The sequence below is a fragment of the Acomys minous genome (genome assembly GCF_964271855.1).
Source record: "Acomys minous genome assembly, chromosome: 4".
Lineage (NCBI taxonomy): Eukaryota > Metazoa > Chordata > Mammalia > Rodentia > Muridae > Acomys > Acomys minous.
This window is the reverse complement of record NC_140486.1, coordinates 54,099,800-54,126,686: the sequence shown is the minus strand read 5'-3', so window position 1 is coordinate 54,126,686 and position 26,887 is coordinate 54,099,800. Positions and strand designations below refer to the sequence as shown.

At 37.8% G+C, this 26,887-nt stretch overlaps 1 protein-coding gene across 6 annotated transcripts in view; it reads right to left on the bottom strand.

Moving 5' to 3' along the window:
* Nucleotides 1–26,887, bottom strand: part of RIT2 (Ras like without CAAX 2) — a 369,751-nt gene that overhangs the window by 221,183 nt on the left and 121,681 nt on the right. For all 6 annotated transcript variants that reach the window (XM_084779109.1, XM_084779108.1, XM_084779107.1 and 3 more), the window contains one exon: nucleotides 7,280–7,353. In XM_084779109.1, the coding sequence (XP_084635235.1) occupies nucleotides 7,280–7,353 (74 nt within the window). The remainder of the gene's footprint in view (nucleotides 1–7,279; nucleotides 7,354–26,887) is intronic.

Genomic DNA, 26,887 nt, shown 5'->3' with positions numbered 1-26,887 from the left:
CCACATTTTCCAAAAGCCTTTCTATAAAACAATGTAAAGAAAACAACAACAACAACAGAAAGAGTAGTGATGAAAAATTGTTACAATAACATTACTCTTTGAGATGTTCTATTCTCAATGTTTGGCCCTTTATTTTCATGGTGTTCTATATTGTTTCTTTTTAATTCACTTTACATCCTGATTGTAGCCTCCTCCCTCCTCTCCCTGCAGCCCCACCCTACCTCCCTCTTTTCCCAGACCCCCTTCCATATCCCTCAGAAAAGGGGAGCCCCCCTCCTACCAACACACTTGAGCACATCAAGTTGCATCAGAACTGAGTCCATCCTCTTCCCCTGTGGCCTGGCAAGTCAGCCAGTCAGGGCAGGAAGTGATCAAAAAGCAAGCAACAGAGTCCTTGTCAGAGACAGCCCCTGCTCCCCTCACTAGAGGACCCACATGAAGCCTGCGCTGCCTGTGGGCTCCATCTACATAGTGGGCCTAGGCCCGGTCCATGCATGGTCCTTGGTTGGTGCTTTAGTCTCCACAAGCCCCTCTGGGCCCTGGTTCATTGGCTCTTTTGGTCTTCTGTGGAGCATCTGTCCCCTTCAGGTTCTTCTATCCATCCAGACTCTTCCACAGGTCTATACTGGTTTTTAACTAAATATTTTCATGATAATTAATATCACTTATATTGAAAAAGTAAAAGAAACTACAAATTGTAGGACTTGCCATCTACCGATATCCTGGTACTATTCATTTTGGAAGAGACTGCTTTCAGAGGAGGTAAGTAGATACTTTCCTCCAGTACTCCAGGTATAGATCATGAACAAAAATCAAAGATCTCCCATCTTTGTCAGTTAGTAGCCACTAGGTCTAGGTTAAGGCACTTCTGATTTATAATGTGCTGCGTTTGTAAAGTGTGAAGATTGAAATTGCGATCTCTAAGGCATCTTCAGCATTCTAGGACTCACAGTTGTAGCCACTTACATGAATGTTCAGTGAGAAACATTTCTATATTGCCTGAAGTGTTTTCCTCAGGGACAGTTCTATGCATAATCCCCAGCACTAACTATTGAACACGCTTCGGCATTACACTCCACAGTGGAATACGGAAGTGGCTGCGTCATGTCAGTTGCTTCCAGGAGTCTGGGACATGAACTGTGAGTGAATTAAGAAAGAAATTCTAATTATCAGACACTTCTATCAAAAGCATGCTTTAAGAAGTGTCGACAGGGGCTGAGATGTTGCTCAGTTGGTGAAGCACTTGCCCAGAACACACGAGACCGTGAGTTCAACCCCCAGTGCACGCGCAAATAAAATCTTGCTTACAATTTTACTGAAGATTTTATGCAAACTATAAATCATGCTTTTTTTTTATTTTGGCAGGTTTAATGTGGAAAATTGCCAAATATCTGCTAAGATGCACAGGTAAGTACATAAATATTAATGTTCTGCATATTATGCCACCAAATAACATATTTAAACCAGAATTTCATAATGAAATAAATATAAGAGAAAGGTAGGGAGATGGAAGGAATAAAATACACAGTGAAATATTTATTTCTTCAACTTTGAGTCTAATTCCTTCTTAATGTGCAAAAGTGAAAGTGTAAATTCTTCAAATCCAAAAACTTCAGGGTTTTTTAAAATTTGTTTTTAATCTCAATATGCAAAATCTAACGTTGCAAATATATTAGAGCACACATAATCACATTAGGGAAGCACACTGCTCACAGATATACATAGTCATTGTCCAGGTCTTCTATAGTTAATAGTATAGCTGATTTTTACCCTTGAATAGAAAAAAAAATTAACTTTTAAAAAACACTTTAAAAGTGGTTAACCTATGAATGATCATAGAAGTCTTGATTATATTTTTGAAAGCTTAGTAGTACTATTTATAAATAATTTCATTATTGCATCTAGCCAACTACGTAAATACAAGCATTTAAAACACATTGCTTTACTCTTAACCAACTTTGTATTTTTTCATTTGGTTTTCTTCTTTTCCTACAGAAGTTGTGACTTTAACTGAGGAACTCAGAGATGCTAAGCAAAGACTCAACTACCACTGAGCCACATCCAAGCATCTGATTTTGGGGGTAGGGGGAAGTTTAATCTTGTGTTTTAAAAGTGCCTCCTCTTGTTCTAAGCTTAAATTGTCACACTATTTTACCATAGGAGCACACTGCTGAAATGTTGGGGTCTAAAAATCCTAGTTAAGTGGGAAAGAATGAGGTAACCCAGCTTAGACTCAGAGTAAAGCGCCACCACAGTCCTTGTTAAAGATTATACTTAAATTCTCAAAAACTCCACCTTCCTGTGTTTAGTGTTTATCATGTGAAATTATATTGATTGCCTGAGAAAGCTACTCAGCATCCATGAGATGGTCAGAACCATCAACATACAATAAGGGCTCACTGAAGGCCTAGGTATACCTGCACTGCCCTCAAGACATGGGGAGGGTGTCTTAACTATCTCAAGGGACATTGTGGTCATGTCAGAACTTTGTGTCCATTTGGGGGCACTTCTGGCTCAATTTCCATTCTCCAGTCTCTAAAGAATCCACAGCAATTTGTAGGGTGAGATGATTCTCAGGGAAGAGGTCATCCCCTAAAGCCTCCTCTGTGAAGATTAGCCACAAACACTTCCATGTTGGAAGTTGGAGCCTAATTGCCAATTAAAACTTTAATAGATTTAGATTTAATAGATTTAATAGAAAACTTTAATCAAGCCAGCAATAATTCAGAAATTACAGAGCTTTACATCTGGATGGCACCTTGGAGATCAAGTCTCGTTCTCCTATTTCACAGAGGAGTAAATTAGGTTCACACTGGCTGGAGGCCCTCTCTGACTGCAGAGCTGGTGGGAATAAACCAGGTAACACTGTGTTTCTTGTTCTGCTAAGGTGACAGAGCCCCTGCAATAGCCAAGTGTGTGGCTATTTCCAAGTCTTGTTTCAATTACTGGATGTAGTAGCCTAGTAATAAATGTATAAGTGTCAGAGGTGTTGGAGAAGTATTCGTTATTTCTTATAAAGATGAACAATAAATTTATAGTTAAATTAAACTTGCTATACTTATTTAGACTTTCAATTAAAACCACATGTAACTCTCCTGGTTTTGGGTTTTGGTTTTAAGATTTTCTTTCTTTTTTCAAGACAGGGTTTCTCTATGTAGCTTTGGCTAGCCTAAACTCACTCTGTAGACCAGGCTGACCTTGAACTCACAAAGATCTGCTTGCCTCTGCCTCCATGAGTGCTGTGATTATAGGTGTGCACCACCACACTCAGCCAAGTCTCCTGTTTTTGGCTGAGACTTTATAGGTATCTCAGAGAGCCCCATAACAAGACTTGCATAAATCCACTGTAGACTTTCTCACAATTGCCTACCTTTTAAAACATGGAATGCCCACTATTCCAAACCTTGGAGTGTTTGAGAACAGACTTGAATGGTTTGTTTGTTTGCTTCCTTGTTTATGAAGTCTTTAATATATACTACAATGTTTTGTTTTTTAAAAATGTAAAAGAAAAGTGTGAATGTCTCAGAGTCTCAAGTAGCCATCAAGTCGATGCACAACCTTGACAAAGCATTTATCCCCTTTGAGCCTCAACAACTACAATTACAAAATACATAATTAGTTTTTTCAACAGATGCACCTACAGCCAATAAAGCTATAGGCAGGAATGCTTTAGTTTGATGCTAGAAAACTTGTGACCATTACAGTCCATGGACTAGCTGCTTGTGGAAACACAATTCCTAAAAGGCTGAGAAGCTAAACATGTTTCATGGGCATTTGTGAGAGAGTTGGCGTCAAAATATTAATCCAACCCCTAGAAGAAGGACAGGTTAACATCCTCCTAATCTGAGATGTGATGGTGCCCACACTTTCTTCCATAAAATTTCTATGGAGGTTCTAGACTACCTGTACAGCATAGGGGGAGGGGCGGAGCTTGCTAGCCTCAAGTAAGGAATCTTGGAAATTGCCAATATTACAGAAATATAATGGTTTGTATGACCTTCTCTTGATGACTCTTTTATTAAAAAGTATTCTATTGCACTTACTTATTAATTTACTTGTGAGTTTGCATGTGCTGTGATGCACATTTGGGGGGTGGTCAGAGAATAGCTTGCACGAATCAGCTTCCTTTCCACCATGCAGGTCTTTCTGCCCCTATGCCCACCTATGCCATCTCACCAGCAGAGCCTACTGTCATTTGAAGACCTGTACATGACAAGCACCCTCCCTAACCACAGTAAAAAGAAATGTCTCAAGGAGAGACCAGAAGGAATCTAAACAAGCTAGCCTCGTTTTTTACCTCAGTTTAGCTCCTACCCTCTTTGCCCAACCATTCTTGGCATAGTTGTCCATATGTCAACAAATCTAAGCTTAACAATTCAAGGTCTCCCTGGATTTCCAGATACATCTTTATTCTATGAATTTTTTATGTACATAAGACTTGGGTTAATCAAATATGTTAGTCCTTTCTTATAAATCTGTATTTTTTCATTGTGTCCTCCATAAGCCTTGCAACATGTGAAAAAGAGCTTGTTCTTTTTGTCTCTACAGAAACAAACACAAAACAGGCAGGATGTCTCCCTCTTTCACTGTTGCCTCTCAGAGGACAGGTCATCACTCCATAACATACCATGGTATTCAAATTCCAGGTAGTAAAATTAACAATAGCTTTTCTATCTCCCTTCTAGGTTTATTGTACAAATAATAAATTTCAACCAACATGAAAATTAATGTTATCAAAAATCAAACAATGTGGCATTATTAAAACACTTCAGTTGTGTTCTCTCCAGCCCCCTGCAGGGATATAATTTCTGTTAAATCAACTGTATGGACCACCTTCTGTGTGAGCAGGCTTAATAATAGTATAAAAGCCAACATATCGCCATCTGCTTAGCCTTATGTACTGCTATCTTTGGCTACAACAAATACCTGGCTTGGGAGTATGTAACAGTGTATAGATTTGACACTCTTATTTATTAAATAATATACCCCCAAGTTTCTCAATCTTATCAGTCATGAAGCCTCAGATTTATGTTTCATTGCTTGTTACTTTGTCCACAGATTTGTACCATTTCCTATCCCCGGTCATACTGAACAAGCCCCTTAATATGCTGTACTAACCACCTGTATAATAACAGCACATAACAAAGCACAAAGCAATAATGTGATTATTTTCTACCTTAAAAGCCTGTGTAGCAATGGGGATCGATCAATCTGCGTGAAGCTGGATCTGATTGACACTACTCACAGGTTTAGGTCTACTTCCTAGTACTTCTTTTCTGTAGACCAGGGGACATTTGAAATGTGTTCCTCTCCAGGGGGAATAACAGAATAGCCCTAGAAGCTCCACAGACAAATTGTCCCACACCCAGTAAAACAGTATCATCTGTGATGACAAGAGCAAGCCCACGATCAGTAGAGAAGAGAAACAACCTTTCTGCTCAGCAAATGAAGGATTCACGTTCTATAAAACATTTTAATTGAAACTTTCAGATATTCTGAGTTTGTTTATTAAAATAACCATTTGAGTTTGTTTATTAAAATAACCATTTGAGTGGTTGAAGATTATTATAGTTTAAAATGTCTCATTTCTTAGACTGGAATTTAGCCTACTTTTTTTTTTCTCCAATTAGGCTTCCAGTTTCCCTGGAAATAAGTATATTTTGCTCTACATTAAAATGTCCTTTTGAATAATTGAGATAAATTTCCATTTTAATGTCTCCAAAGTCTTTAGAAATTTCCCCATCAGTTCATTGTCCAAAGCCCCTTGAAACAAATGAGTGTGTTAGCATACGATTCATATCACAGAAATTGATTGTCAATTCTAGTGAATTACTCACTACCAACACTCTAATTTCTGCAGTCATTCATAAATAGCTATATGAAAGAAATGAGAAATTAAACTTATTTTTAAATTTCTCTTGTTCTGGGATCAAACTTTATAATTTCTATGTTTAAGTTTTCAAATCTTTAAGTTCAAAAACCAATAACAAAAGGAAAACTATTGTAACGATAACATAGAGCTTAAACCCCAGTGGTTTCTGTTGTAATCAAAATTTATATGATTTTATAATGTTTCTTTAAATTTGGCTCACCAGTTGGCTTTAATATTGAAATTAGAATTTTTAAAACATTTGCTTTTGTGCTAGTGCTAAATTTCACTTTTGCGGCCTAAAATTGCTTTGGAATAAAACATCTTTCCTCTGATATGATTATAAGGTTTACTAAATCTCCCGTGTGTGTGTGTGTGTGTGTGTCTGTGTGTGTGTGTGTGTGTGTGTGTGTGTGTGTGTGTGTGTGTGTGTAGGAAAAGGTATGGACAACTTGCACTCTAGAAAAGTGGATTACCACTGAGTCCTGCCTCACTCTGTATATCTTCCTTCTCACAGAAGATAGGTGAGCATCGTTTCTACTTAACATGCCATTGATGACAGCTGCCTGTTCTGTTACAAGCAGGTACAGTGACACTCATTGTGATTTCTGGTTTGCTTATATTCATAAGTACGTATTATACATATGGATTTCAATGCCTTTTTCTTTTTCGTGTGTTACATAGCATTAAAACCTTCTTATTTCGTCTTCTCTGTTTATTCTGTTTGCTTTTAATTTAATGGACTACATGTGACACAATAAACGAGTGTATTTTAACAATTATCTGCAGACTATAAAGTTAAATAAAGTTTCCACTCTCCTACACAGCAAGAATGTTGGCATCTTGTATCTGTGATGCATTTCCTCGTTCTTCTTATAATTATTACAGAGTACTTTATTCTGCTTACTTTCTTCTTATATCTTTGAAAATTATGTACATTAGTATAATGTTTTTACATAATTTACAGCCCTTCCTTTCCTGCCTCCAAATAATAGCATTTCTAAGTTTGTGTGAAAATAACAAGTTACAATCTTAATTTTATAATTTTATTGGCAACGTAGTAGTTGAACATGAAGTTTTATATTTAGACCATCAAAGGACTGTTTATAAATATGATTCACCTTTTAAAATCATTTTTTCATCTGTAATCCTTGACTGATATTGCAAATTTGTTCTCCTCTTTGAAATGTCAAGGCCATCTATTTTACTGTCAAGTGTGCATGAGGTTAAACATAAAACTATCAGAGATTTTGAGGTTTATTAAACATATAATCTAGACAACAATTAAAGAAAGAAAGAATCCGAGAGAAAGCGGGGAAGGTTGCATTGGAGGCGCTAGGAAGAGAGATGATATAGTTATCATTTCAAATTTAAAGCAATTGTTATTTTTAACTTAAACTCATTGTCTACCTGACCAGCAGTGTCCAAGATGTCCAAGTAAGCAGGCTCATTGTCAATCCTCACCTGGGTCTTATAAGCATCTTCTGAAAAACAAGAGGGAAAGGTTTGGTTTGCTTGTCCCACAGAAAAGCTCGGTTAAATTCAAATTTTTGTAAAAAAGATTTTTGTCTAAGTTGCTAGCTGATGTGCTGTTTTGATTTAAAAAAATGAAGAAAACAAAGAATATGACATGGTTGATAGTGAGACCTATAAGTGTCTTAGGATACAAGGCGAGGTTTGCCTGGAATGGTGGCGCACAGCTTTCGTGCCAGCACTGGGGAGACAGAGGCAGGTGGGTCCATGTCTGTGTAGGCCTGCCAGGACGAGAGAGGCAGCTGGGTGGCTAAGAGCCTTTGTTCTTCCAGAAGACCCAAGTTCTTTTTCCGGTGTCCTCATAATGACTCACAACCATCTGTAACTCAAGTTCCAAGGGACCTGATGCCCTCTTCTGACTTCTGTAGACACCAGGCACACACATGGTGGTGCACATGCAAGCAAAACGTCCTACACATACAAGTAGAATAAATATAGCAAAACAGATAAACCGAAATAGCAAAAGCACACATGAAAAGGCATCCTGATACTGGATTTGGCAACGCATGATTGCGTCTGTTACCATAGGCACAGGCCACGGCATTGTAGAAGCCTTTACTCTTCTGACATTCACAGAAAGACGATGGCTTTGGTATTTCCCGAGAGAAGGAAGGCAGAAGAACAGCGATGCATTCTCAATACAGGAAATACTGAGCATGTGTGTCCTTGGACCACTGAATAAGGACACCTAGAGTGTGCTTGCCTGGATCTGAAGCCCTGGACAGGCCCCTGAGTGCCTTCCTTTCTTCACATCCATGTATATGCTCATGGTGACCCCTAACCCACCATACGTACTGCGGCCTGTTTAAATGTAACAGTGGGTTAATGTGACAGCTCCTGAACCCTGAGCTCATGCATTCCCAAAGTTCATGTACTACCTCATTCACTGTTCAAATTATAAAGGAGGGGCCGAGAGATCCATTGCCAAAAGCTTTTAGAGCCCCACTTCAGAGACATCAATAATTACCATGCCTCTGTTTTTTAAACCACATCTGGAAAAATGAATAATTTAAAAACATATTTAGTCATAAAGTAGTAATGATCACGCATAGGAGATGCTTTTTCTGATGTGCATGCTGGGAACCTCCCACAAATTATACGCTCCCTTGCTCTGGGAGATTGGAAGACACACATGCGCGCACACACACACACACACACACACACACACACACACACGTGATGTGTATTGATATAGAAGCAAACAAAAGAACCCAATGCACACTCAATATGTGAGCAATCATAAGAATTTTTAATTTTTTTAACCCTATTACTCTTTTTCAGTCCCTGATATCTCTCTTAGAAGGACAGTGTCTGTGGGATTCCTGGCTGTTTTTATATTTGGAGGGTGTGCAGGGTTATTTTTTGGTTTCCTGATACAGAAATAGTTACTCTGAGGAGGGCTCTATGAAGTGAGGGTCACAAGTGAGCCCCAGATTTCATGTGTGTTTATTTAAATTCAAAGGTGGGCAAACAGCCTCCCGGGGTTGAGGTGTTGAGTAACCAAGGCTGGGGTACTCTACGTGATCATCTGATGCCCTGTCAAGCCAGCACCTGAGACATGCATTAAACAGAAGCCTCTTTTGAGATCAGAAAGCCTCTTCAGGAAGAATAGATGGAAACAGACTGGGAACAAATCAGGCCACAGAGCCAAGACTTTTTTTTCTCTCTGTTTTTTTAAGACACGCACATCCACATATACATTCTTGTATAGGAAATCTGGGTCACCTTCCTGGCCTGAATAGAAACAAACCCCTTTCATTTCTTCTCTATAAACAATCTTGCTTTCAGTTCCCATTCATCCACTCCCTGTGAGGCTACCCATGCAGAAACACGCTGTCAGAAATGCTATGGGATGCACAGAAACACTTTCCTGAATTTTAACCATCTGCCTATAGTGCCTGTCCTGAAGTGAGTTCATTTATCTTCCCAAGCAAAAGGCTAAATGTACACAAAGCTTCCTCAGGCAGAAAGGATCACAGCTGCATGCTGCAGCCTTTGAACAGAAAAAGCACAATGGGACTGCATTCATGGAGGCACCTACCACCTTAAAATTCATCTCCAAATGTGGGTACTTAGCATTAGAGCAGAGTCTCTTCTTCGCTCTGCTTCTACAACAGAATGTTATAAACTAAAACAAGAAAGACCTATAATAAAGCTTTTGATCTATCACAAGATGTGTATGCTGTGTTGGTCAGCCGCTTACCTTGTTTGTAAGGTGTAAATAGCTGTACATAAAGAGCAAGAGCTCCTACAAGGCTCAACAGAGTAGCACATGTCATAGTGCGTTGGAAACAAAGAAGCACAATTCAAGTTCAAGACACACTATGCCGTAAATTTCTAGCCAGACTGTAAGAAACGTAAATCACACATGCTATTTCTGACTGCACATATAAATGCATGTTATCCCAGCAAAAGATCATAAAGGATTTAACAGGATATATTTCCAATAAGCCTTAAATATATTGTTTTGGTCGATTTAAAAAGACAAAGTAGTCTGGAAAACAGATCTTTTAATATTTCCCAGAAAATGCATATTTATTTAAGAAATTTTAAAATCTTTCAGTTGTAAATATTGAGGTCATTTAAATCCATACAGTATGTCATTGAGAAAGCACAAGAAAATGTTATTGAATTTTACTACATGAGTTTAACATACTATAATACTTGAATGTTTCTCACATGACTTACCGCTCAAACCAAATTATATTGTTGATAATATTTCACTGAAACTGTTTTTCTATGACTTTGAGCCTCTCTACGTCTCCAAAGCAGCAGGTGTTAATCCAATATTTTTTTAAAGGTAATAAATAATACAAAGGCTCATAAGATATTTCAGGGCCTTTCTTGGAGGTCTTCTTACATAAATCCTATCTGTTGTACATGAGACAGTATATGTATGTGATGTGCAATACAAATATACGGAGGGATTAGAAGTACTTGGAAATGGCTCTTCTGCCTTGATTAAACCCAGCTGATTCAAATGGATACCCATCTGCATTTGCATCGGTATGCTTATCAATCATGGATTCCATGCACATCTGAGTGTAGAGTATGCACTGCATACTCTGATGGGCACGAGGTCCACACTGTTGAAAGGTAAGTCATCAGTTCTGCCTGGTCACATGGAGTTTAAAATCTGAGGGGAGTCATAAAAGCAAATGGGAAATTGCACTACACCTCGCTAAGTGTCCTGTGGCAAACTCTTAGAAGTAAATTCCCCCTCCATATATGTAACAGAAGTGTGGCTTGGTCTTCACATGGGACCCTCCTACCAGCAGGGGTGGGGGCAGTTTCTGACTCTGCTGCTTACCTTTGGATCCCTTTCCCCTAACTGGGTTGATTTCTCCAGCCTCAATAGACGATGCATCTAGTCCTATGCCAAGTTGATAACCATGGGAGGCCTCCCTGTCTCAGAGGAGAAAGAGAGGGCAAGGTAGAAGGGAGGAGTTGGGAGAGGGAGGGTCTAGAAGGAGAGAAAGGAGGGGAAGCTGTGATGAAGATGTAAAGGAAATAAACAAAATAATCAAAATGGAAGAGAAAATAAAAGAAAAAAAGCACAGTGCACTGGTTGGATCCAATGACAGTCCTGGCTTAGTTCTCAAAGGCATCACACAGGAAGGAGAAAGGCTGAAGTTTCAGGGGGAGATGGAGAAAATTATTTAAACTCTGATATAACCACTTTCCCAAACATAAATATTCTGTGAAATATCCAGAATAGTTAAGGTTATTGGCTGTGAAGAAGATATTGAAATCAAGCTTAGTTTAATTTATGGAATGAACGATGATGAAAAAGGACATGCTTCTCCACCAATAAAAAGGTTGAGGCACCACTGTCATGAAGTGTAGGTTCAGTTTTCTTAGCTAATATATTTTATTACGAACTTATTAACCGAGCATATGTCCCTTATAACCCAACTAACTGAAACAATAGGAAAAGAGAATTAAAGAGTAACAAAACTGTAAGGATATCAGTTCCGAGGAACGATTCTCCTGGCGTAATCAGCAAGATTTCTTCTGCTGCAACCTGGAGTAATCAGAACCTGGAATCTCAGCAGGAGCTGGAGCCCAGAAGCCTTCCCTCACGCAGTTCTTAGGAGCGTCTTGAAGTGGAGCATTGAACAGCCAAAACTATCCCAAGTCTCCAAAAAGCCTCACCTCTTGTTTTGGGCTCATTTATATATATCTCCTCCCAGAGTCTGTTCATAGGATCTTTTCAGCTGGCAACAATCAAACTCCCACACAAGGTAATTTGTCTTCTAGTGGATTAACCTCACCTGTTCTCACAAGCCCATTCCAATCCCACACTTGGGGTCATAACAAAAACAGGTTTATCTCGCCTTCAATGAAGGTCTGAACCCTAAGCTCTCGCAACAACTATGAGGCAGTGTGGGTTGTTTTCCATGTTGTAACACTGAGGATGGAATCTGGTTTACTTAGATCTGCGAGGATTATATTTGAGGAACACACTAGCTGAAATGTTTTCCCTAAACATAAAATGAGTTCTTGTAAGGGAAGTTGGCAACACCCAGATTTACCTGCTGGCAGCATGAGGGTGCCCTGCTGATACCAAGAGATTGGACCACCACCCACCCAGAGGGTCTACCAACAGTCTTCAGTCAGTGGCAGGTTTGGTGCTGTTCCCGGACCCCTGATCTTACATCAGGCTCAGTGTGCCAGCACCATCCCCTGAGACTGAAGGGCTCTGCCCAAAGACTGGAATATCCAGAAGTCTACTAGTGGGTAATATTCTGAACCAAGATGTCTCTAACCAATGGCAAAGGGAAACTGTTCATCTTTGTGATAGCTGACTTTCAGAGGTTCTGTCAGACAGAATGTGCTTAAACACAGATTATTCCGTCATGGAAGTGAAGATTAATTCTACAGTCAGTCTCAAAGACCTACAGACTCCTCACCTTGGTCTAATGAACACACATGGTTACAGAGTGCCTATGATGCCCACGAATAAAATCTGAGGATGAAATTGCAAACCATGTTGTGGTATAAGCTATGTAGAACAACAAAGGCTCACATTCAGAGCATGAAAGGATTTAGACAAAGCACTGACAAGATGGAAACTTCTTCAGAGAAAGGTAAGCAAGACACTGCGTGATTTATTTTTTTTCTAGGGCGAGGATAATTGCATTTGTGGACTTTTGTATATGTGTTTATTTTCTATTATGATTCATATTATAATACTACAGACATAACATTTGTTTTTACTCATTGTATTATTTAATTCTTTTTGCATCATGATGAAGCATTGTTACCTCCTTTATTCACAGACAAGGACATTTTTAAAAATCAGTTATATAATTTTCCCAATTTAAAAAAGTTTGTAATAGAAAATACATGTTATGTAAAGAAATATATTATTTATGCATCATGTTTTGTCCGGTTTGTAATAGTCTCTGCCAATTCAATTTCACATACTGATAGCCTCTTGATGTTTAGTATTTGTACTGAATAAATGATTTTCTGACAGTGCTAATGAGTATGGTCCGTGGTAACAGAGTAGGGAATGACTTCAAAGAGTCTTAATGTCCTCAAATATTTTCCCATGGTGTGGCATGGTCTCCAAAGGCCACCCTGGTGTTTAATTCCTTCTAGGGTACATAACTAAATTGCCAGTAAAATTGCTGGTTAGGTAAAATATGGACACATAATTAACCACAAACATCTTATCCTAAGACTACTCTTGCACAAGATCAGCTGACAGAAGAGAAAGTAGATGCGGCCTAGAGGGAAGTGATCAACAGGGATGAGAGAAGTGAATGGGGAAAGGCCTGAAGTTACTGCAAACGCAATGCAGAGGCGGTGATGTACTCAGTGAACAAAAGAGGTAAAGAAGGCACAAGGGCACCAAGACCTGTGAAGATTCAAGGTGGGAGAAGCATCCTAAAGGACCTTGTTTGAGGGGAGAAGGAGATGGTGATTCATTCGTTTTCTTCTCAGACAGATGAGAAGAGCGAAGTGGTTTTATGTGCCAAGGCACATCAGGGTTGTAGTGACAAAACACCATGTACAAACACCAGAATTAAATTTAGCAGAAAGGAACACGACATAAGTGAGTCCATATTTGCCTTCTGTGAAGTTTGATGACTTAAGAATCATCAATCCTCTTAGGGGTGCAGAAATTAAATTTCTACAGATGGGAGAATAATTTTCATTGATTTTTGTAGTTGTTTCTTGAATAATAAACTAAAGCAGTGTTTTAAAACATTTCCAGAAAGACAGGTTTTTTTCTGAAGATCTTGTTGAGATGCAAATCTTAGTTTAGTAAGGTGGCAATGGGTAGATACATTTTAATAAGCTACCAGGCTATGCAAGCTGGTCCAGAAGCATTCTTCAATAAACATTGAGCTATAATATCTGCAAACACGCCAAAAGCACAGAGGAACAAATAGTGCAGGTATAAGCTGAAAGGAAAGACCCAAGACCTTGGGCTTGTATACAAAACCAACTACGAGGGCAGAGAGAATAAGAAATCTAGAAAAGCAAGTGTGCTCCCCTTCACTAGTAAGCAGGGACTCAGAATCTATCATGTTTTGCAAACAGGACAAAAACTATCTTAAGAAGGGTCAAGGAAATAGTTTATAAGTCTTTCTGTTTATGAGTAAAATATTTCATTGGGAGCTAAACTCAGTCCTAATACCTTCTAAGCAAATGTACTATTGAGATGCATCAATATATTCTTTTTTTAAAAGTATTCAGACAGGAGTATTAGGATGTGCATATTGGCATAGTGAATTTGATTTCATTCTGTAGATTAGGGAGAACTTAAATTTGCAGTAACCCTGCTTCTTCCTCCCAAGTAGGTGAAATTACAGGAATGGGACATTTCTGGTGTTAAATGTTCTTATGGAAACATAAGATTGGTCTGGAGAGTGTGTTAGCTGCTTTATGTGACCAAGGACATGGATGATATAAACAACTTAAGCTGATACAGGATTTACTTTGACCATGGTTTCTGGGGTTCCAGTAGATGGACACCTGCACTACACATTTGCACAAAATGTCATGTCACTGAAAGTGTAGACTGAGGAAGCTGCTTCTTCTCATGGCAGAATAAAACCAGACACCGAGAAAACAACCAGTGGGGATCAAGTAAACACTTCAAAGTCATATCCCATGATGTACTTCCTTCAGCCTGTTCCCACATTGTAAAGTTTCCAGAACATTCCAGATTTGCACCACTACCCATACACGAGCCAGTGGATAGCACTTCCTATTCTCACTGTAAGAAAAGAATGTGCAGATTTGCATGAGGCACAACTCTGTCACTGTGAATCTAGGTCTTCTGGCCAAGCTCTTACATGAAAAGGCTTTTTATATCTGGAGAAGATAAATGTTTCATTTTCTTTTCATGACCCATTTTCAACTATCAAGAAAAGATAATATACAATTTCCTAAGAAGGAAACTTTCCTATTTTCTAAGTTCAGAATATTCTTCACTTTTAACTTTGTTCCCTTACATCTAACACATTCTTGTTTATGTTATTATTTTCATAGACACTAAATAAGGGAAAATAATATTCTTTGCTACTGTGATGAATTCACATGATTTGATATTCAAAATTTAGATACACATTTTTTGAAATGTCAAGACTCATGGTGACATAAGTTGTTTAGACTGTAATATAGGATGATTCTTTTACCTTAAACTGTTTATTACATTCATATCTATCCACATACATACTACCTACCAATGAGAAAATCAGAAGAGCATGGATTTTAGAAAAGAAGAGAATTAATTTGTTATTTATTAGTATTCATGACTCATATAACTGACAGCTAAAAACGTGTTTCTACGATTATAGGGCAGAGGAATGTGTTTATATTGCTAGTCTGCATCAATTTGTCCAAGTGTGTAAATTAAGTGAATTTCAAAACTAGTTACAACTCCAGGCACCATAAAGCCAGAAACACAATGGGAACCAAGATCACATCAACCTAGTATTAAGGATCATTTTAGTTTTATTTTTATCAGTCTTCAGAGAAGATCCACAGGAGACACACAGGCAATATATTGAGGAAAAGTAAATGATAAAAAGAGCAACATGGAATTCTGACACGTACTAGAAATACTGCACTTCGTTGCCTTCTTATTTTCTCTTTTAGTAAGAGAATAGCATTTAGAACCAGAAGGTAGAATTAACATCTCTAAAGAGATAATGAAATCCCAAGATATGCAGTTAGACTTGAGGTCTCCTTCAATGGAGTGAAAAGCTATTTTGTATGATAAATGGTGTTTTATGATTCCAAGAAATGCATGGTGGCATTTGAATCACAATTGTGCAGGGAAAAGGGTATCAGATAGGGGCTTGACTTGTAATCCCAGTTGACAAATGGAGAAACACAACTTGACAGCAAAGATGATTGATAGGGTCAGTAAGTATTTGAACGGCTTCCTCCACCATGATAAATCACAGATTGTTGTCAGAGTGGTGAAAATCTTCTAGATTATTCTTCCATTTGCCATACTGTGTTTACCATTTTATTAATGACTTTAAGAGAGGCTTAAGATAATACTTGAGGATGATGATGATGGCTTATGTGTTGTAACTATAATCTTAAAAGGCTCCTAACAATATTGACAATGGATAGTTTGTAGCAGTGGAGACTAGTACAATTTTCTAAGTTTGTTTTCTCTTTAATGCCTGAGGACATTAGAAAGACATTTGAATTGAAGATAGCAGTTTGATAAAACACAGGGGGATAAGAGCTTCAACTTGAGTCAATGAAGGGCAGCATTCACAAAGCCTTGGGGGTTGGATTAAAAAGATGCAAAGATCTGTCTCTGTTTACAGAGAATTAGGGACACAGACTTTTCTGCTCCGCCCATAGATGGCATGTTCAGCCTGCTGGACAGGAATAAACTCTCAGTCTGATGGTGACAGAGTGTGGTGGACTCAAGGGACTTGAGTTGAGTGTAGATTTGAGGAAATGATTAAGAGATGTCATGAAGTCCTGTTTGATATCTTCTGATTCTTAAGGGCATCTATGTAAACAGGATTTAGGCACACACACACACCCAACCCTGGCAAGAAAAGAGAAAAAAGAAAGCAAATTACCCAATCTTCAGTAAAACTTCAAAAAATATATTTTACCACAAAGAGAACAAAAGCCATGTTGGCAAGGCACTTCCAATCGGTAGAATCGATTGTGAGGAAGGACAAGAATATCGGTCACTCACGAGGTTATTTCTAATTCACTGGTATTGAATTTTTGTATATAGAAGCAAAATAAGTTTAATTTTAGATACAGTGGTATAGAATTCAAATTTAAGTTTATTCTTCACACACGCTCTCTCTATATATAATTCTACTCTAATTTTACCTATTTTCAACTTTGCTTTATTGCCTCTTCACACAACGTGATCTAACAATATTTTCAAAAATCTTTTATCATAGATCTAAATATTAGTTAACATGAACTTGAGTAATTTTTTGGAAATTCTAGTTTGGGAATAGCACAATTAATAAGATAAAATAATTGACTTCTTTGTTAGTTATTGTGTCTATATATTAAGTAAGACAAATTCAGAATTTTAAGAAATGCAAGTAATTCAAATGCTGTCTTCTGTTGGAAGATACTTTTTAAAAAATCTATATATATAAGTCTTTTGTCTATAGTCCCTACAGCTAGATCCTTAAAAAGTTAGATAAGAGTAGATAGACACAATCTCTACTGAGGCAGCCCCTGCATAAGTCAACCCACTAAAACAAAGAAGGAGTGAGTATCTGGACCATTTCAATTCATTTCTTGGAATTGTAATTTTAATATATTTTGACATCTGTGGAGGCAGAATAACATTGCCTGCACCCTATACACACACACACACACACACACACACACACACACACACACACACACCTGTGCCTTAATCCTCAGGACCTACAAATGTGTTACATCATGTTACAAGAGAAACTAAAGTGGAAAATGGATTTAAGATGAAAATAGAGATTATCCTGGATTTCAAACTGTGCCCTTTAAGTCACCAGGGACTCCAAAAAGCAAATGGAAGTTGGAAAAGGAAAATACCAAAGGGATGTGAATCAGCAAACAAGTCTAGAGACAAAGTAAATGGGTGACGGTATAAGAGAGGCTTAAAGCAAGAAATTCAGGCAGCCTCCCCCAGCCAGGGATGAAAATAATGAAAGATCCCTTCAATTCATTGCAAAAATTAACACAGGCCTTCTGATTCCTTGATCTCAGCTTAGTGAAACCCATGTTGCACTCAGATGTCCAGAAAGATGTCCAAATAAATGCATTTTTCTTTACATTTGAGATTAGAATATAATTACGAATTTTTCTCTGCCCTTTGTTTTCTCATCATGCACTGATATACTCCTCCCTGATCTTGTTCAAACTCATGGCCTCATTTTTCATTAATTGTTATTGCATGCATATGTGTATATTAACATACACATGTAATCTTAAATATAATATGGTCAACAGATATACTGTGACTTACATGTGTGTTTTCAGGGTTGACCAATTTGGTATTAGATAAGCACTTGGTGTGCTCTTCCCCAAAGACTATTTCTCCCACCACCAAGCTTCCTTGGCTGCATGTAGTTCTTGTAGGGTTGGGGTTTCATGGGATTTGCTCCACACACTTTGGCATGTCTACTGTCATCCTTGCTCAGAGCATGTTTAGGCGGTCGTGTTGGTGAAACTTTATGGATGTGGATTCCGACATTGTAAGTTTTCTAATAATCACAGTAATTTCTCTGGTCCCACAGATCTTATAATTATTCTGCTCCCTCTTCTACAATGCTCCCTGAGTCTTAGGTGCTGGAGTTGTTTTGTAGATGAATCCAGGAGGACTGAGCTCTACAGCTCTGCGTTTTTATTGGTTGTAGTCTTTTTTAGTGGTATCTGTTGTGGCAAAGAGAAGTGTCTTTGAAAAGGCAGTAAGGAACTCTACTTACATGGACAAATATACTTAAGGACACATGTTTAGACTGTTGTTGGGACATATACTTGCTTACTCAAGTTGTAGTTGGAGGTTTTCCACCAAGATCTGTGACTTCACAAGTCCTAAGTAGTTGGCTAAGCTTCCTATAAGGTTTCCTTCTAGACTTGCTTACTTACATTCCTTTAATATTTTCCTTTTCCAACTCCCAGTTGATTATGGAAGTCTCTGGTGATTGAAAAGGCACAGTTTGCAATCCAGGATAGGCAGATGTCTCATTGGGTGAGTTCTTACTTCACAAGCATGTTGACCTGAGTTCAGATCCCACATAAAAACCAAACATATAGTGCATGTCTGTTACTCCAGTACAGGAAGACACAGTTGGGCAGCTCTCCTGAACTCACTGGCTAGCCAGCATAGCCAATCAGTGAATGAAACCTGGCCTTAAAAAGTAGGTTGCAAACAACTGAGAAATACATGCCAATATGAGTGTCTGGCTTCCACATTCACCTAATCTCAATCTCTCTCTCTCTCTCTCTCTCTCTCTCTCTCTCTCTCTCTCTCTCTCTCTCTCTCTCTCTCTCTCTCTCTCTCTCTCTCACACACACACACACACACACACACACACACACACACACACACACTAATGTCTACTAGTATGTTAAAGTACACAATAGCCCACACATAAGCAATATAGGAGAGTGCATAGATAAGTATTGTGCATAAATATGTGCACACATGTATGAAGAAGATGGAGAAGGGCAAGGAAGGGCCACAGTGAACTTGGTAATATTTATAAACTTTAAAATATATGAAAACAGAGTAAGGGTGCGGCTTGTTGGTGGACATTGTATGGGTAATTTGGGGGCAATGAGGAAGACTCTGCTATGTACCTGACTGGTACCTATATAACAAAGATTTTTTTATTCTAGGGAATCATTAAATTTTTAATTGATTAATGTTATTTTCAGTGAAGCATAAAAAAATGTTAAGCAAGGAGTGAAAATAATTACTCTATTCTTATAATTATTTACTACTAAAGAACCATGCACTTTAACAGCACACCTCTGAGAACATCTGACATATCCACGAGCTGTGACAGTTTAGATGGACTGGAATAAATAGTCCCTAAGGACTGTATAAGACTATTCGTGGGGAGTCGTAAACAAACACTGATCTATCCCAGGTGGAGAAAAGATGACAGATCACAGTAAGGATACCACCAAAGTCCAACTCAGTCAGCTACATACAGAAATATGCATGATGGCCTACAAACAGGAACAGTAAAGCAAAGACGGTTGCATCACCAAAGCCTCCCACGGCCATGATGAAGACTCACAAAAGCCAGAAACCATGAGCTCACAGCCTGACTTGTGAGCAGCATGAAAGCCAGTAGAGTGGAGAGTGGGATATTACTTTCTCACATACTCTGGTGCCCCACCTTTGACCACGTCCCCTGGAGGGGGAGACCTGGTGGCACTCAGAGGAAGGACAGCAGGTTACCAAGAAGAGACTTGATACCCTATGAGCATATACAGGGGGAGGTAATCCCCCTCAGGAACAGTCATAGGGGAGGGGAATAAGGGGAAAATGGGAGGGAGGGAAGAACGGGAGGATACAAGGGATGGGATAACCATTGAGATGTAACAAGAATAAATTAATAAAGGAGAAAAAAAAAAGAAAGACGGAAGTCTCTTCCAGCTGGATTGTTTGCCTTCCAGGAAGCTTGGGGAGTTGGGGCTTCCTCTAGGCAGCTCAACTGCTCTCAGAGTGTCTCCTGGGAGTCCCTATCGCTTTCATTCACTTACGGAGGAAGAGGCCTAGAGCATCTGTTCAATGTCAGACACTTTTGTATCCTTTTGAGACTTTTGCTTCCTGAATCTGAAGGAGTGTCCCTTCCCTTGCAGGGTAGAATGTTCCACCTCCCTTTACAGCGTCATGAACTTTAATGAGATTCTCAGCAGGGTGGAATTTTTTTTTTTTGGAAAAAAAATTACTACACAAGGACACATGTGGCCATCTGTCAGCTTTGATCAGCTAGTATCTCTGTACTTCTCACTATGTGGGCAAAACCAAAAGATGAGGAGAGTCTCCCAGCTTTGTAAAGTTGAGCTCCTTCCTAATATTCGGAGATCTGTGCTTACCTTGCTAAAGTGTGCTGCATACCCAATAAGATACTCAATTAACAACCAAAGCATGAACTACTGATAGGCAACATGGCACCTGCTACCACTCCAAAGGCTCTCCAAAGCGATAATTTTTAAAATTTGTTTATTCCAAAATGTGAGATAGAAACCAATAGGAATGCCAGTCAATAACCTTGTTTATGTAAATATACCTAAGACATTCCAATTTCCCATGGCAACATGGAAAGATTAGTTGGATATAGCTAAGGCAGTCACAAACATTTAGTTTTTAAAATGTATTCTTATTTTAAAGAAGGAAGGTTAGTAGAAGAAAATGTCAGCTGTAGTTTCCAGTAAGTAGATCTGAACAAAACTGAATGAATCGTTGAAGACAAAACAGAATTGGTAATTAGGCTCTAATTTTTCTCTGTTCCTGTCTTAAGAGGAGTAGACTTCACTCACACACATAGAGGGGAAGTTTTAGGCAAAATTGCTCCATAGTAGCATTTAGAGAAACTAGGCCACTTAAGTATTTTTACGGCCCATCCCTACTTCATGGAACAGATTGAATATTTTCATGGTCTTACGGAAGACAATTTCCGAAGTGCTTTTCTGCACCATTGGATGTCATTTTAACCACGCTACATCTTATGGAAATTTGTTTAATTCTAAAATATGTTCCACCCACCTACCATATTCCAATTAAAGCATGACATTGACACATCCCAGGCCCCCACTGGTTCAGTGTTTAGGCTGCACATAATTTCACATGCTGGTATCTCTCCAAGCCAGGAAGCCTCTTTGACCTATAATTTGCATAATGCATTCATTTTCAGATTAGTCACATGATTAATGAGTGTCTTGGAGGCTGTCCAGTCCTATCACCTCTGCTGTGCTTCCTTTACTCCCGCCATCAGCCTCAATCAACAATGCTCGCTACTGCCAAGTGCTGTACACAGTATAAATTAAAGTTGTTCATTTGTTCCAGAAAACAATCACATCCACTGCAATGTGGAAATTGTTTTCCATCAGTGAGTATAATTAATTGTTAAAATGTGAATCAGCAAGCATTTCCCTTCGTTGTACAAACCAAGGCTCAGACTATTCAGTAATTCCATATTTATTATGTGCAATACTTGTTCTTCACAGACTTTATCACAAATCCCTGAAGAAACACTACAGATTTTGTAAGGAAATTCTTAAAATAATGAACTCATATTTTAGAGCTTGGATTAGTTAGCAATCTTTTATGAGGATAAATGAGTGTAACATTGGCTTTTTAGTGAAGAAGGGGGCATGTCTTATTCAACATTGTATTTTTCTTTCTGCTGATTAACTGAACTTTGCAAAATTCAACTCAATGAACATCCAGACTTAATATGAAAATTAAGCTCTATGTTTTTCTGACATTCCTGATGCTTGCCAGAAAGCTTTCCCTGACAGGATTGATTTTTGCCTTCTCAAGTTATAAAAAGTATTAAACATGACATTTCCTTGCAATACTTAAGGTGATATTAATTTCTCATATGTCTTATTTTCTCTTTTTAAAATAAAACACCAATGTTTTACTATTAAAATATTAAAAGAGTTGATATATTTCATAAATTGCTGAGATATCTTTGTTGGTATTCCTAAAATTGCTGAGTGGGTAATTATAGCTCCTAGAACTGGGTTAAAATCAGCCCACAATCACAAAGCACAAAGCACAGAGAAGAGAGTCTGTCTGTAACCTGCCTAACTGTGAGAGGGGTTAATGTCAAGAATGCAATGGTCTTCAGTGAGCTCTCATCTGTCTCTGCAGGTACTGTGACCTAGTGATATAAATCACAGTGGCCAAAGCTTCACTGTGCAAAGGTCAAGATGATTTGTTTTAAGTTTATTGGCTTAGAGAACACTGAGAGAATACCTCATAACTTGCAGATACTGCATACATTTTTTCAGCTCCTATTAATCAAAACCACAGTATTTATCAAACAGTAAATGTAATTTCTATATGTGAAGTCTTCGGAGCTGCATTCTAAACTTGAATTGATTATAATAGAACTGCCTTGTTTAAAATATAGCTGGGATCATTTATTCTTAAAGATTTATATATTACTCATCTGAGGATTTAAAAATAATAATTTTCATATTTCAGTTAAATTTACAGAAATACAAATGGTAGTGTCTGCACTCCTGTGATCAATGGCTTTTCAGATGTTATTTACGTTCATCGTGTTGGCTTTGTTTCTTCCACTCTCTCCACCAAGCTTCATGTATTAGCTCAAAGATACATAAAAAAGGAGCTCTTAAATTGTATGATTAAAAAAACAAGCTAATTTTTAGTTGGATTTTTTTTGAAATCTCCCCAAATCCATCCCATCTAAGATTTAAGTCAGTGTGTATTGTAACACCTAAATTTGAGGAGGCACATTTTATCATGTAATGAACTTTGGTATATGATCACCAAAGTCATATGCTTAAGACAGACAATTTGGAGAAGAAAATAAATCCCCTTATGAAGAAGCTATGTGTTTATCTAATATTTTCTGTAATACAAATGTTTTTAAATGTCTGTCACCATGTCACTAATTTCACTTAACCGAAAGTCATTTTAAACATTGCACATATGATTTACTTCCAGAGGACTCTGTCCACACTCATCACTTAATCACCTTGTTGTTTACAAAAGTTCAAGTTACTTATTTTGATCGTTTCCTACCCACGTGACCTGTATGTAGTCCAGTCACGTTCTGATTGCTGTGCCATCGCAGCAATTGTAAGTATGTAAAAATGATAATTTAGCCTTTGTTTACAAACTTCTATGGCACTAAAAGTTCATACACGGTGGTTTCTTTTCTTTTACAGTAATTTAAATATGAGACATTGTTATCTGTGTGCCCTGTATGTTCTTGATGAATATAAAACTCTTATCAGTCTTCACTGTTACTAATGACATTTTTCTGGGGCCAGGATCATGTTACTTGCCTTTCTGGTTACCAGTGGAAAGGATGTTGAACTTTCACCTATAGGCAAACATATAAAAATTCATATTTATATACAATTATAGAAATTGTCTACCTTCAACAGAAAAAAAAGGGAACAGAGGGTTTCTTAGGATCCAGAGGAACCATGTCTGAGGAAGCTTCTACTGGAAAAACAATCCGAGCTGCTGAAGCAAACATGTGTGCTCACTGAGCTGAGCAAAGTGGATTGAGTTCGAGTATAAGCTAAACATACACCAGACTTCACACTCAAAGCACCCTATAGACGATCATTCAGCACCCTATAGATGATTGTTCAGCACCCTATGGATGATCGTTCAGCACCCTATAGACAATCGTTGAGGAGGCGAAAGGACCTGGACTTAGTAAAAATCTATGTTTACGTGCAGAGAAAAGGGAAGTGACCAAGGAGAGGAATATATTCATAAAGAGAAGCATGAGGAGCAAATAGCAGAACAAATTCTTTTTCTCCTAATTACCAAGGAGAAGGCATCGAGCAACATAAAGTGTCAAGAAGTGTGGGATGGGGTGTGCGCACACGTGTACATGTGTGTCAATGAACATCGGCCATATTGGAAACTCTCAAATGTCTCCGGAAACTTTCCTTTAAAGGTAGAGGACTCCCTTTCAAATGTTCAGAAACAATTAAAAGTAAACACTATTTTACCACAATAATCTCCATGGGAAAAAACTCTCAGTGGCAATACCTAAAAGAAAAAAGGAGGTATGAACAAACATGATAAGGAGAAAAGCACAACGTGCTTTTTTTTTTTTCAGGAAGAAGTTCAAAACAATATGGATGGATTAATCTATGAGTAGGTGATATCCGTTGATTAAACAGAAGAAATTCAACTGAACACCATATATGCAGATAACAATAAAATGTTTATTACACTATAAAACATTATGTCATTAGAACACAATGATTATAAAACTTGTAGGTACATGTGACAATTCTGATGAATTTCACAAACATTTTTTGAATATAGAAGAAGATTAAAAATACATAGATTGCGCAAGTGCTTTGTCAAAGCACTTGAGATAGCGAACATGCTTAGGCCTGAGTTATTCGCAGTATAACTAATAGTTGTATGGCTAACACAGATATGATGGCGGGCATTAATATTGAGATTCTTCTGTGATGTTGATGTATACATTGTCTCAGGAGTGTCGTTACATGAGGGTACCGCTACTGTGAACTACTGCTAGGTTGCAGTTACAAAGTTAAAAATGGATCTGAAAGATGTTAGGGAAAGGGAATTAACAGATGTTATATAGATATTTCCTCTGAAGTATCCCTCACAGAGGGAGGAAAGAGATTTGTTAGACTCAGGAAGTTAAATTAAATATATAAGACCCAGGAACTTAATTCAAGTCACAAGGTTCAGGAACACCTGAAAGTTACAAGATCCACAAGGTTCCTTGCCAAGGTTATAATCAGCAGCAATCAGGAAGGAAGGAGGGAAGGAAGGAAGGAGGGAGGGAAGGAAGGAAGGAGGGAAGGAAGGAAGGAGGGAGGGAAGGAAGGAAGGAAGGAAGGAAGGAAGGAAGGAGGGAAGGAAGGAAGGAAGGAAGGAAGGAAGGAAGGAAGGAAGGAAGGAAGAAAGATGGTACATTGTTTGGAGGGAGTGTTAGGGTGAAAAAACTCATGTCTATGATAAATCCTTCAATGATGCTTAGATGTGTTCTCCAGAAAAGTCACAATGAACCACGAGATCATCACAGAGGCCTGAAAATAATGACTCAGCACATTGCTGTTGATGACGTAAGGAAGCAGCACTTCTCACCATAGTGTCGTGATCAAACAGTCTTGGCTACCTTTGAGGAGCTCAAAAAAATATCACTGGTGAATGTCATTTGTATTTGAGCCTAGTAATGTTTCTTCAATTATTAGTGGTAGACACCAGAGAAGAATAGCTTAAAGAAAGCATAGAAGTGGAAAATACAAACTGTTCCATTAAAAAAAATGACATAGTGGAAATAAAGGAGTAATTAAATGAAAACAACAAACTGGAAGTTAGCTTAAATGAGAGAGGAAAGCATGTCCAAACATAACAATCTACCAAGGTTAAATGAAAAGTCCAACCACCAGACAGTAATTTCCACCTCTGCCTTCCTCCCACAAGACCAACATCTGAAGAGATGTCAGGACATCAACTCACATCACATTGCAGAACTTTCCCTCTTCCTTAATGCATCAGCATGTAGGGATGCTGTAAAAAGAAATAATGGCTGCTTTGTTGTGATTGTTATCAATGGCCTTGTTTCTTTAGGTCATCATCTTTACATGACCAAAGCTGTCATTGGATTTCAGTACTCCTGCCTCTGATTTTGATAGTGCAAATAGTAAAGGCATATGACACCATTCCCAGTGTGAAATACTGATTTTTTTTAAATGCTGATTTTCAATTTTTAAATCATGAAAGCATCATTTAAAAACAAAATATTGTAACAGACAAGTAAGTATGAAGATGTACTGACTTTTCTTGTACAGAACTTGACTTTATCACCACATAACTCAATAAATTACCTATATCTTTTCTTTGTCCTCTATAAAAATATTTCTCCAAGATTTATTATTATTATTATTATGATGATGATGATGATGATGTAACCTGAATAATAAGAACAGTGCATTTAATAATGTAAACCATTTTCTAATGTATAAAAGTAGATTTTTATATAGAAGTTGTTTGTGACAGCTTTGACAATCAGTTTTCAAAATAGCTAATTTTAGCTTTGAAAAATTCTACTTTTATCTCCAAGGACAATGTGTTTAGCATTATTACACATGTGTGAAACAAAGGTTCATATTGAACCAATGGCTAGCAAAAAACGACATGCCTCCTTTAGAGTCTAATGTTTTTACATTTAATTCATTCCTTGGCCATCATGCATGTTCTTTTTGTATAGGATATACATAAAAGTGTAAAATATTTTGATTTTTGTTTTATTCCTCTTTTAAAATCTCAGCTCACAAAACTGAATGTTTTCATCTCAAAAACATTTTATGTTAAAGACAACTACTTCCCTTTGTGTGATAATGCACACTATAGACTATCTTTAATCAATGAACAAATCACAGAACATAACAATAGACATATTCACATTTTCAATCTAGATTATTCTGACTAAATATTTCCAAATGTCTATGTCTGCAGGTTTTTTTCATGTTATATAACAGTATACCAATAAGGACAGCTTTTATGTGAAATATGAGAATATTTCCTCATTATTCGTCTGGAAACAAACTGACATGATATCTAAAATTACAATATTGAGTTAACAACTTTAATCCAAATAATACTTAGTTCTGAACATAGGCTTTCTTCAAAGAGCCTGCACATCTGAAGGCAAGTTTTAAAATTTTCTGAATTTGAGGTCAAACAACAGAGGTATGAAAGCAAGCCTACTAGTTCCAAAGCATAAAACCTGAGTGAAGACCCTGAGTTACTGA